Source organism: Camelus ferus, chromosome 5, assembly GCF_009834535.1.
Source record: "Camelus ferus isolate YT-003-E chromosome 5, BCGSAC_Cfer_1.0, whole genome shotgun sequence".
Lineage (NCBI taxonomy): Eukaryota > Metazoa > Chordata > Mammalia > Artiodactyla > Camelidae > Camelus > Camelus ferus.
Genome location: NC_045700.1, coordinates 4915019 through 4927493, shown reverse-complemented (window position 1 = coordinate 4927493; position 12475 = coordinate 4915019). Strand labels below are relative to the sequence as shown.

The window sequence follows — 12475 nt, the reverse complement described above, 5'->3', positions numbered from 1 at the left end:
GGTTGAGGGATGGGGGAGGTATAAGCATCTGAGGAGATGCCCAGGTCCCTGGGTCTCAGGGCCCAGAGCAGGGTGTGCAGAGAGTCAGCGGGGCCACGCCAGGAGCTGCCCTCTCTCGTCCCCCATTAGACAGGGCTCCCTACTGGTGGCCTTCATTTTCTGTCGGATCCCCAGGTCACATCTAACAGAGCAGTGGCCACCAAGGTGCTCTGTCCCAGGGATCAAATACACATGCAACTAGCTGCCTGATTGACAGCCCCATAACATGGGCATGTGAAAGTCTCTAGGATGTCTGGCAGGTAAGAAACCTGCTTAACTTGAAAGGGTTGGATGGGAGAAATCCACGCCCCACTTCCTGTCCTTGCTCGCCCACCCTGGATGGCAGCACACACTTCACCACCTACTCTTAACAGCTCCCCCAGCTGAGTCCTGGCTTCTCCCTCTAAAGCCTAGAGTTTGCCTGCGGTCAGGGATGGGGCAGGGCCACCCCATTGCAGGGCTGACTCCGTCTCACCTCGAAGCACGGGGGCGCCTGGCCCTCCTGCCCGCCCATCAGGGAAGGCAAGAAGCCAAACACCTGCTCCACCATCTCCGTGTCAGTGACGCTGTCGTAGATGGACTTCCGCTTCCTGGTGGGGACAGCTGTCGGGCTCTTTGGCTTTGCAGCCGGGATGACCAGAGGCCCCTGCAGGTACACCCCATGGGGCCACGGTTACCACAGGTGCGGCTGGGACAAGTCCCCCACGGAAGCCACACAAACCTGCCATCATTTGACCAAATATTTTTCCTCTAAAACTCTAGGTTTTCATAGCCAGAGGGACTGGGGATCAACCAGTCCTGGCTTTTCATTTCCCAGTGGAGAATCAGAGGTTCCCACCAGTAAGCATCTCCCCTCTCCTTTGCACTACCTCAGACCCCAGAGATTCCCCAGAACGTAGCTGCAAAACCCACGCAGGCCCCCCCAGTCCCTTCCCTCAAAGAGCACCTAGGCTCCCCTGGGAGAGGGCCCCGGGCCCGCCCTGGTTTGGGCCTGTGGCGGCAGGCCGTGGGTGCAGGAGAGTGCTGCTGACACGCCTGAGGGTCTCCCCTCCGCTCGCTCTGCCCACTGTACCAGGACTCTGCTCAGTGGACCCATTTTCATTTACGGGGCAGTGGTAGCCTTCATCCTCGCCTCTTTCCTTTACGGAGGGAAATGAGCAAGTTCTGGGGAGTAAGCTGGAATCTCAGGTCCCGGGGGATGGAGAAAACGGGATCCCGCAAGGGAGGAATTTCAAAACGCAGGGAGACGCAGCTTGGAACCACTCCCCTGCCATCCCCTTCTCCTGCCCAGACTCCCGAGGGCTCCTCTTGGTGTTTCTCTGCCCTTGGCCATTACTCCACCGCTCAGGAATCAGGGCCCTTAGCTCTTCTCCATGGAATGGCGGCCTCCCATATTCAGGTGGCCCCGGTTTCCAGAGCCTTCCAGGGGCCCGGCCAGCCCTGCTGAGAAGTTGTCCCTGAAGCTAAAAGGAGGGGACCAGGGAGCTCCACTGCCACATTCCAGGTGTGAGGCTGTCCTGCCATGTGCTGCGTCTCCCAGGCTGCATCCTCTGAGCTCCCAGGGGATGACCTAGGAGGGCTGGGTGACGCCAGGGCCTGCTGCCGTAATAACTTTGGACAAGGAAGGGACAGGAGCATCTGGTGAGAGCTCTCTGTTGCTGCTCGCTCCTCGTGCCCACCTTCCTTGCCCCCGTTTGGGCCCAGCCATCCCCTACCTACCCAGGAGGGCCGTGACCACCTACATTGGCTTTCTGCTGTCGGAAGCGGCGACGGGCGGCGGCACCCCTGGCGTGCGCCTGGATGACCACCACCGCCCTCCTCTTGGCCTGGACTTGCTGGCGCACCAGGTAGCCCCTGCAGAGGGCCTGCAGCCGGGCCATCCTCCGCCGCAACGCCTGGTGCTGCTTCGCCAGCAGGTGGCTCCGGGCGATGGCCTGCAGGCGCTCAAAACCCAGGAAGATCTGCGGAGGCAGGAGGGATGTGAGGGACGTGCGTTCACAGAGGGGCCGGGGCCAGGGGTGGGGGGCACGGAGCACAGAGAAAGGCTTTCCTGAGGGGACAGACAGCGAGTGGCAAGGTGTCCTCGCAAATTAGCCTCGCAGCCGTCCGCTTCTGGGCAAAGCACAGGTGCTGGCATTTTCTGCACCTGTGAGCACCAGCCTAGTGAGTGAGTCGTCCTGTAAGGCACTTAGAACAGAGCCTGGCCTGAACTATGTGCTGAAGAAGTGTTTTCAAATGGCATCAATAATAGAGTGGTCTCCCAGTGGCTAGTGACAGGGAACTGGTTTGGAGGTCACCTGGGGGACAGGATTCCAGGGACCATGCTAGAAAGAGCATGCTGAGGTCCGCTGCCTGGGTGTCTGTGATCTGACGCCTCTCAAATTCCTCAACACACGTTAACACGCATGTTCACTCATGCTGCTCTAGCGGGTCCGGCCTCCCCGGTGAGTTTTCTCACCAGCTTGGAGTTCCTCCTGCTGTAATAGCCCCTCCACGCGGCCTGGATGGTCACGGCTGCCCGCCTCTGCCTCACGAACTCCTGCCTGGGGGGGACACGACACGCAGCACAGAGGTGTGTCACAACCTCAGACACCATAAAGCCTTTGGGGGAAAAAATCTAATTTGAAGGGAAGAGAGAGGATGAAACGCTGGGGAAAATGAATATACACAATATTTTTTTTCCAAAGGCCCTTCTAGGGCCAAAAGATAGACATGTTAGGAACTGAAATTCTGTTGTCAACAACAAAATTTGTGAATGAGGACAGTCCAGCTTTTGGAGTAACTGGGAAATTTTTCCTCGTTCCCCTCGAAGATCCAGGAAGTGATAAAACCTGTTTCTAACTTCGTATTCCTTGCTAGATTGCACACACACCCCTCCTGTGGCCACTAAGCCTGGGTGTCTGCCAGAAATCAGGTCAGAAATCTCAGGACCAGGACTCCTCTGTGGGGACAGGTCAAAGCAGAGGGAGGGAGGTGGGCTGAATGTGGAGCAGGTAGCCTGAAGCCTGGCCTCTGGGAGCTGGAAACACCCCCAGGGGAGCTTAGATGTGACTTTTATCCCACACTTAACTGAGTTTTCTTATCACTTCTAGTAATTTTTTTCAGGGCATTTTCTTAGGTTTGGAACAGTAGATCTCAATCATATTAAAAAAACCATTTTCCGGGAGCGGGGGAAGGGAGAATGGATGAAGGTGGTCGGAAGATGTAAATAAACTTCCAGTGACAAAAAAGTACTAGAGATGTAACACACAACATGAGGACTAGCGTTAACACTGCTCTTTGGTATATATGAAAGTCGTTAGGAGATAGTAAATCATAAGAAGGACTTACATCACAGGGAAAAACACATTTTCTTTCTTTTTTTTTTTAAATTATCTTTTAAAAATTTCCTCTTTTTATTTTTTTTTATATTTGGCTGACTCATTTTCCTGTTGTCGAATATTTCACTGCCTCAAGTTTTTGCTCTTATATCTTAAACTTTTGTTTCTTTTTTTTTTTTTTTTTTGCAGGGGAAGGTAATCAGGTTTACTTATTTATTTATTTTTTAGAGGAGGTACTGGGGATTGATCCCAGGACCTCATACGTGCTAAGCATGGCCAGGAAGAGGTGGCACACATTTTCCAAGGGCTGAAAGAAATGAACTATCAACCCAGAACTCTATACCTAGTGAAAATAGCCTTCATAAATGAAAGGGAGAGCAAGACATTCTCTGCTGAAGGAAAGTGAAGAACACTAAGAGAATTGCCAATATACCTACCCCAAAAAGGGTGGCTAAGGAAGTTCTCTAAACAGAAAGGAAATGATGAACGACGAAGCCACGGAATGTCAGCACGAAAGAAACAGTAACCAACAATATGGGCAACACAACAGGCTTTCGTCTTCTCTTGAGTTTTCTAAACTACATTTGGTGATTGAAGCAAAATTTGTATCACTTTCTGATGTGGATCTAAATGTATGTAGAGGAAATATCTGAGAAAATTATATTGCAAATGGGAGAGGGTAAATCGACATAAAGTCTCTACACTTCTCTTGCAGTGGTAAAATGATAACACTATGGACTGTAATAATTTGTGTATATATAATGTAATGTTTAGAATAACCACCAAAAATGCTATAAAAAGAGATACACTCTAAAACACCACAGATCAGCCAAAAGGGAATTCTAAAAAAAATGTTTAAGTAACACATAAGAAGGCAAGAAAAAGAACACAGAGAAGTGAAAAGCAGACCAATTAGAAAGCAAAAAATTAAACGGCAAACTCAAGCTCTAACATACACAACTACATTAAGTGTAAAAGACCTAACCACAGCAGTTAAAAGACAGAGATTGGCAGAATAGATGAAAAAGCATGACTGTCTATGAGGAAACTCACAGAAAATATAGTGATAACAGTAGGTTGAAAGTAAAAGGGCAGAAAATATATATCATATAAATAGTAACCAAAATAATACAGGTGTGGCTATATTAATACCAGAGCAAAGAAAATAACCAGAGACTGAGAGGGACATTATGTGATGATAAAAAGGTAAATTCATCAGGAAGACATAGCAATCCTAAATATGTATGCCCTAAACAGCAGAGCTGCAAAATATGTGAAACAAAAACAGAACTGAAATGAAAAATAGGAAAATCCACAATTATAGTTGGAACATTCAACACCCTTCTCTCAATAACTTGATAGAACAACTAGACAGAAATCAGTAAGAATATAGAATTCAACACCACTGTCAACCAACAGGATCTAGTTGACATTTTTAGAACACTCAACAACAGCAGAAGAAATGTCCTTTTCAAGCACCATTAGAACCTATACCAAGATATCCTGGGCCATAAAGGAAACATCAACATATTTAAAATAATTTATCTCATGGATAGTATCTCTGACCACAATGGAATCAAACTGGAAATAATAGAAATCAATAACATAAAAATAAAGGAAATATCCTCAAACACTTGGAAACTAAAAACATACTTCTAAATAATCCAGGAGTCAAAGAGGACATCTCAGAAGAAATATTTTTTAAAACTGAGTGAAAATGAAAATACAACATATCAAAAAATTGTGAGACACAGCCAAAGCAGGGCTGAGAGGGAGATTTATAGCACTCTATATCAGAACAGAGCAAAAGCTTTAGCTCCATCATCTAAGCTCCCACCTCAAGTATCTAGAAAATGAGGAGTAAAATACACTCAAAGTGGGTAGAAAAAAGAAAATAATAAAAAGAAGAAATCAATGAAATTGAAAACAGGAAAAAGCAATAGAGAAAATCAATGAAATAAAAATCTAGTTCTTTGAAAAGGTCAGTAAATTGACAAACTTCTAGTAAGACTGACAAAGAAGAGAAAAGACACAAATTGCCAATATCAGGAATGAAATGATGGGTTATCATGAAAGATTCTGTAGATATCAAAATGACAATAATGGAATACTATGAACAACACTACCTATAGAAATTTGACAACTTAGATGAAATGGATCAATTCCTCGAAAAGCACAAATTATCACAGCTCACCCAATATGAAATAATTAGAATTGTCCTTCAACTATTAAGGCATTTGTAATTTTAAAACTCTCCATAAAGAAGTCTCCTTGCCTGGATGTTTTCGCTGGAGAATTCTAACAAACATTTAAAATATTCATATCAGTTCTATACAGTACCTTCCAGAAAACAGAAGAGGAGGAAACACTTTCTAATTCATTTTATGAAGCGAGTGTTACTCTGATACCAAAACCAGACAAAGACAATACAAAACAAGAAAATGACAGATCTCGTGAATATAGATACAAAAATCCTTAACAAAATGTTAGCAAATAGCATTCAGCAATATATAAAAATAATTATACACTATGACCAAGTGGAGGATACTTCAGGTATGCAAGACTAATTAAATATTAAAAATAAATCGATGTGATCCACCATATTAAAAAACTAAAGAAGAAAAATCACCTGATAGCAACTGCTGCAAGATTTTTTTACTTCAACACCCATTCATGATTTTAAAAAACTCTCAGAAAACAAGGAATACAGGAAAATTTCTCAGCTGGAGGAAAAGCATCTACAATAACTCTTCAGCTAATGTTTTACCTAATGGTTAAAGACTGAGTGCTCTCCCTAAAGATATGGAACAAAGCCAGGATGTCTGCTCTCACCACGTTTATAATAGTGGTAGTTCTGGCCAGTGCAATAAGGCAAGAAAAGGAAATAAAAGACATGAGATTGGAAAGGAAGAAATAAAACTGTCTCCACTTGCAGATGACATGATTGTTTACATAGAAAATTCCAAGAAATCTATAAAAAGTGAGTTCAGCAAAATTGCAGGATACAAAGTTAACATACACAAATCAATCATGTTTTTAAATACTATCAATAAACACATCAATGTCAAAATTAAAAATACAGTACCACTGCAGGGAGGGTATAGCTCCACAGTAGAGGGCCTGCTTAGCATGTACAAGGTCCTGGGTTCAATCCCCAGTACCTCTACTGAAAAATAAAGTAAAAAATTAATGTAAAAATACACAAAGAAATACATAAAATGTTTTAAAAATACAGTACCATTTACAATCTCTCAAAAAAAATACCTAGGTGTAAATCTAACAAAACATACAAATGGCATGTATGCTACAAGCTACAAAACACTGATGAAAGAAATCAAAGAAGACCTAAATAAATGAAGTTCATGGATTGGAACATAGTAGAGAAGTCAATTCTCCTCAAACTGATATGTGGCACGATTCCTACCAAAATCCATCAAAGCTTCTTTTGTAGACATGGACAAGATTATTCTAAACTGTATATAGAAAGGCAAAGGACCAAGAATAGCTCAAACAATTTTGAAAAAAAAAAAGGTAGGAAGAGTCAGTCTACACAGATTTGAAACTTACTATATAAACTACAGTCAACAAGACAGCATGACATTAGCAGAGAGAGACACACACAGATCAGTGGAACAGAACAGAGAACCCAGAAACAGATACACAAATATGCCCAACTGACTTCTGACAAAAGTGCAAAATCAATTCACTGAAGGAACGATGGACTTTTCAATGAAGGTTGCTGGAGCAACATCCATAACAAAAATATTTTTAAAGAACTTTGACCTAATTCTCACACCCTATACAAAAATTAACCAAAAGGAAAATGGATCATGGACCTAAATATAAAATGTAAAAGTATAAAACTTTTAGAAACACACATAGTTGAAAGCCTTTTGGCCAAGAGCTCTTTGACTTGACACCCAAAACATGATCCATAAAAGGGAAATTTGATAAACTGGACTTCATCAAAACTAAAAACTTTTGCTCTGCAAAGATTTTCTCAAGGGTATGAAAAGACAAGCTACAGACTGGGAGAAGGTATTTGCAATTCACATATCCAACAAAGGACTTACTAGTCTAGTATATACAAAGAATTTTTAACTCAACAAAAAATCTAATTAGAAAATGAGCAAACAACATGCACAGACATTTCACCATGAGCAAACAACATGCACAGACATTTCACCAAGGAGGCAATATATATGGCAAATAAGCACATGAAAAAATGTTCAACCTCATTAGCCTTTAGGGAAATGTAAATTAAAATCACAGTGAGTTATCATTATACGCTTAACAGAATGGCTAAAATGAAAAAATAGTGACAACACCAAATGCTGGGGAAGATGCAGAGAAACTGAATAACTCATGCATTGCTGGTGGGAATGTAAAATGATATAGCCACTCTGGAAAACAGTGGCAGTTTCTTAAACCACAAAACACGTAACTACCATATGAACCAGCAACTGCACGGGGCATTTATCCCAGAGAAATGAAAAGTTCATACAAAAACCTGACACAAGTATTCACAGCAGCTTTATTTGTAACAGCCGAACTCTAGGAAGAGCTCGGATGTTTTTCAACAGGTGAATGGTTAAACAAACTATGGTATATCCATACAGTGGAATATTACTCAGCAATAAAAAGGAACAGAGTATTGATGCACGCAAAGACTCGGATGAGTCTTCAAAGAATTATGCCAATTGAAGAAAGTCAAGCCCTCAGGCTATATGCTGTATAATTCTATTTATACAACATTCTTCAAGTGACAAAATCACAGAAATGGAGAAAGATTAGCAGTTGCTGGGAGGTATGGAGGTGGGGTGGGGAGGAGGGAGGTGTGGGCATAAAAGTGCAGCAAGAAGGACCCTTATGGTGATGGAAACATTCTGTGTCTTGACCATTTGCTTGTCAATATCCTGGCTATGATAAGACACTAACATTTTTCAAGATGTTATTGCTGGGGGAAATTGAGTGAAAGGTACATAGGGAACTCTGTTATTTCTTACAACTGCCCACAGGTTTAGGATTATCACAAAAGAAAGTGCAATTAAAAATGCATCAGTGGTGCAGATGCCCACCCTTAACTGACTATTCTGGGCATCTGACCAGTGCATCACCTCTTGGCTGATGTTGTTTGCTGCTGAGATCAGCGTTACTGTGGTCTGGCCTTCCCAGCCACACCTCCCTGCCTCATGCCCCTGCCTGCAGGTGCCCACAGCCTCTAGTCCCATGGGTCTGCCACTTTTGTCCTCTCTGGCTGTCCAGGCCTTCTTATGATTGGGACAGTGCAGAGAACAGCACCATGGACATGTGGAACCCTCTGGACACGGTGAGGGGGAGGGAGGCAATAATATGGCTGCTTTGTTGAACCTGGACTGAAATTCAAGAAATTAACTTCTTGCTGACCATGGAACTGAGTTAGAGGTAGTTCTTTTCGTCCCTCCAAAACCAACCTCCTCATAAATCCAAACCCACGTGTTCTCCAAGACAGCTGAAGAAGTGCAAGGAAATACAGTCCAGACACTGCTGACATTTCACTTGGCTCTTGGTTACCTGGGGGGTTCTGCCCCTACCCCCGGCCTCAAACATTCAAATAATGTATTAGAATTCTCTTGCCAACACAGGCTGCAGTGTCCCTGTTCAGGGGGTCCTGAGAGATCGTCTGCCTCAGTTACCCCAGGAGAGGAAGCAGAAGGACCCGTGGGCAGGCCTGTACCCTTGGTTTGGGGGGGTACAGGCTGCCCAGGGGATGTGGTGGGTGTGTGGGGGGGCTGGCACCTGTATTTGTAGCCTCGCAAAGCTCTCTGGATGCTGACCGCAGCGTGGTCCAGGGCCTGGCTCCTCTGAACCTCCAGCAGAGTGTCCTGGTTATCCTGGGACGGGAGAGTTCTTGTCACGCAGCTGCCCGGCCTCACCCCTGCGTCCCCACCTGCAGTCAGGGCTCTGTCTCCAGAAGTCAGGGTCTCTCAGTCTCTCCCCACACTGCCCCCAGGGAGGCAGGCAGGGGAAGGGGCTGCAGTTTGATGCTGATGTGACTCAGAGAACCGAAGCTACACCCCCAGCCCCAATCCAAGAACTTCCCATTTTAGCTCTTTCTCCTTGTTAATTCAAGCTGGGAAATTCCTTGTCTATTCAGGAGAAGCCAAGGTGGGGTGGCCCACAAGTTCCCTGAAGCTGTATTTTTTTTTGGCAAATTGCAAGTAACATGTGCCTTCGGCTGTAACATAGACACACGCTTGTTTCACTATAAAAATGCTTCCCCCAGCCTTTTTGTAGACTTCACAGTGTGAGAGTGAGCCCTCTTGATCCCTGAGCAGTGACTTTCCCTGGCCCACCTCAATCTTCCCCCTGGATCCTGGGCCCCGAAGGAAGGGACTGTCTCTGGGGGACAGAGGGCGGCACAGCCATTTGGCGAGTGGTGAGCAGAGGCCAGGGGTTGGTGGCCCTTCCAGCCTCCATCAGTCTTGCATCAAGCAAGCACTGGGCCTCTTTGTGTTCCTGGGTGGGCACTGGGGACACAGGTGAATGAGACCACCGACTGGCCTCGTGGAGCAGACAGGGAGGGGGAGGAATGGCAGGGTGGGTCCTCCCCACCACCTCCTCGGCCATCCAGCCACACTGATTTCACCGTCTATACCAGCCCTTCCTGGGCAGCCCCTGGGGGCTCCCCAGACATCTTCCTGCTGCCAGCCTCACCTCCTAATGGTACCCGAAGCCCCTCTGCTTCTTCCTTTCTGTCAACCCCAGAGTCCCAGTACATGCCTGCCTAATGCATGGACAGATGGACAGACCCCTTGGAGAGGTGGGGCTGGGCGGACAGACAAGGATGGTAGCAGGCTCTATGAGAAGGAGGAGAGAGGGGAGGTCTCAGGAAGGGGTGGTGGGGAGGCGGTGGTGCTCCGGGGCGGGCTATCCCTCTGGCCCTGATCGCCTCTCCCTGCTCCTTCTGCCATGCTGACCTGCCCAAGGCGTGTGAGGCTACAGGACAGGGACATTCGCTCCCTGCGGCTCTTTAACCCATCCTGCAATCCTGGAGGGCCCCAAGGCCAGCCTCCAGGGCCAGAGGCTGCCTCTGAGGGACCCTGGTCCTCCCTGTAAGTTGAGGGAGAGGGAGGTAGGAGGCAGGAAGAGCTCTCATGGGGGCAGGTGCTCGGGGTGTGTGTGTGTGTGTGCGCGCGCGCGCGTGTGTGTGGCTGGTCTGCTGCCCATAGACGCCTGCCCTCAGGGCACCCTGGTTATAGAATGTCACTCTAAGGAAGGGAGGCAGGGGTCATGCGGAGAGCCCAGCCCAGCCTATGGAATTCCGGGGGCTTCTCGGAGGAGGAATCGTAGGGCTGAGGAGAAGGAGGGGCTGCTTCTGAGCGACAGGAGAGCTGCAGTCAGACCTGGGGAAGCCCTGCTTGGCAGAGCCGGAGCTTCAGGGAACTAGGCAGTGTGTGTGTGTGTGTTCAGGGTCTCACCTTCAGGAAAATTTTGGTCTTTCCCACTTTCCAGTCTTCGTCTTTCCCCAGCTGCCTTTCAGCGATGCGCAGGGCCATCAGGCGAAACTTGCCTTGAAGCTGCCAAGGAGAAACGGGAGTGGCTCGGCGGGAGGCCAAGGTCTCTCCTCAGGGGCCCCCTAGGGGTCCCAGTGATTCCCTTCTCACAGGTTTCAGTTCAGGGGCTGCCAGGCCAGGGCACAGGCACAGGCCACGCTGGATCAAGGAGTGGGAGGCAGGGGCCACGAGGCCACCACACTGCAGGACCTAGAGCCTCATTGTGGCTTTTGGACACTTGGGCATCCCAAACTTCAGGATAGCTGAGTGTCTTGGGAAGGGGAGCAAGGGCTTCCTGCTCTCTGGCCACGCATCTCCGTGACACTCCACCGCGTAAAAGAGTGTCTGCTTTAAACTGCCGATGCTCCGTGAAGGAACCTATTCAGCCGCTGGCCTCATGCAGAGAAGGGAAGGAGGAACAGGGGTCATTTCAAAGCTTGGAGTCCAGGGAGGGGCCCTGGGCATCCGGAGGGCGGCCCCCCTGGGAACCGGGGGATGGGGGCGCCCGGAGGCAGCTGTAGGGGATGGCACGCCGCCTCCCCGGGGCCCTGGTTGGGCTGCGGGGACGCACACCTCCAGGCGCTGGGCGCTCGGCAGCAGGACGTGGAACCGCTGCGAGAAGTCCTCGAACGAGTAGCGGATGGGGAAGCCCGACTTGCGCATGTGCACCGTCTCCATCATCCCCGAGCAGCGCAGCTGCCGGACGCACAGCTCCCTGTCGAAGAGCTGCGGGCGCAGAGGTGAGGGGCTGGTGACGCGCGCCGCCCCCTTCCCGACCCCCTGCCATCAGCCCTTCCCTCTGCTGTCCCCAGGCCTGGTTTAAGTAACACGCTTGGTTTAAGTAAAATTCTGTTTTGAACAGAGATGCTCGGTGGCTGAAAAGTCCTGAAAGTGTTTCCAAGGAGATAAAAGTCGGTAACATACAAACTGGGACACCCAAGAGAACTCGATACTTCCCTCATTCTCAGGAGATGCAAAGTCCCATGAATGTAAAAGTTATTTGCAGATGCCATTTTTAACAGAGTTTTAAATGCCCCCAAATCATAATCCCAAAGAACACTGCTTCCTCCCGGCCTTGCCCGCGTTGGGATGGCCACTGCCTCTGCAGCCCTTCCGGCTGCGGCATCATCCAGCCTCCCACACTCTAGTTAGAGGAAGAAGTACATTTCCTACTTAGAGTCAGAAAACACTCTAGTCAACTCAGGCTCTCCATCCCCCAGAGATAGGTGTGGCCGACAGAGGGAAATTTGGCCACATGCTTTGCACAGGGGCGTGGGGTCTCAGCCATGGCTCCCAGACTTTGCATGGCTGGGCCCCTAGAGAGCACCCCCATCTCCAACCAGGAGTGTCTGGGGACTGGGGGCATCTTCAGCAGCAGGCAGGCAGTCACTCACTTGGAAACACTCAGGGCCACAAAGGCTACTTCTGCTGGGGTCTCAGGCCACACAGGGGTTAGTTTGGGGCAACTAGTTTGCTCCCATATATCGAGTATTTCCTCTGGACTTGGTGTTTTTCGTTTCATCTTTCCAGCAGCCTGAGTTGGTGGGGTACTTAGTTCCAATATAAAGATGAGGTGCCTGA

The 12475-nt window shown here is 47.9% G+C and overlaps 1 protein-coding gene across 2 annotated transcripts in view; it reads right to left on the bottom strand.

The window, feature by feature from the left end:
- The window catches only part of MYO7B (myosin VIIB), an 89315-nt gene that overhangs the window by 23022 nt on the left and 53818 nt on the right, over positions 1-12475 (bottom strand). For both annotated transcript variants that reach the window (XM_032479218.1, XM_032479219.1), the window contains exons 17-22: positions 11468-11620; positions 10820-10918; positions 9138-9232; positions 2498-2582; positions 1782-2000; positions 515-685 (exon numbers count right to left, since the gene is read on the bottom strand). In XM_032479218.1, coding sequence (XP_032335109.1) covers positions 515-685; positions 1782-2000; positions 2498-2582; positions 9138-9232; positions 10820-10918; positions 11468-11620 — 822 coding nt within the window. The remainder of the gene's footprint in view (positions 1-514; positions 686-1781; positions 2001-2497; positions 2583-9137; positions 9233-10819; positions 10919-11467; positions 11621-12475) is intronic.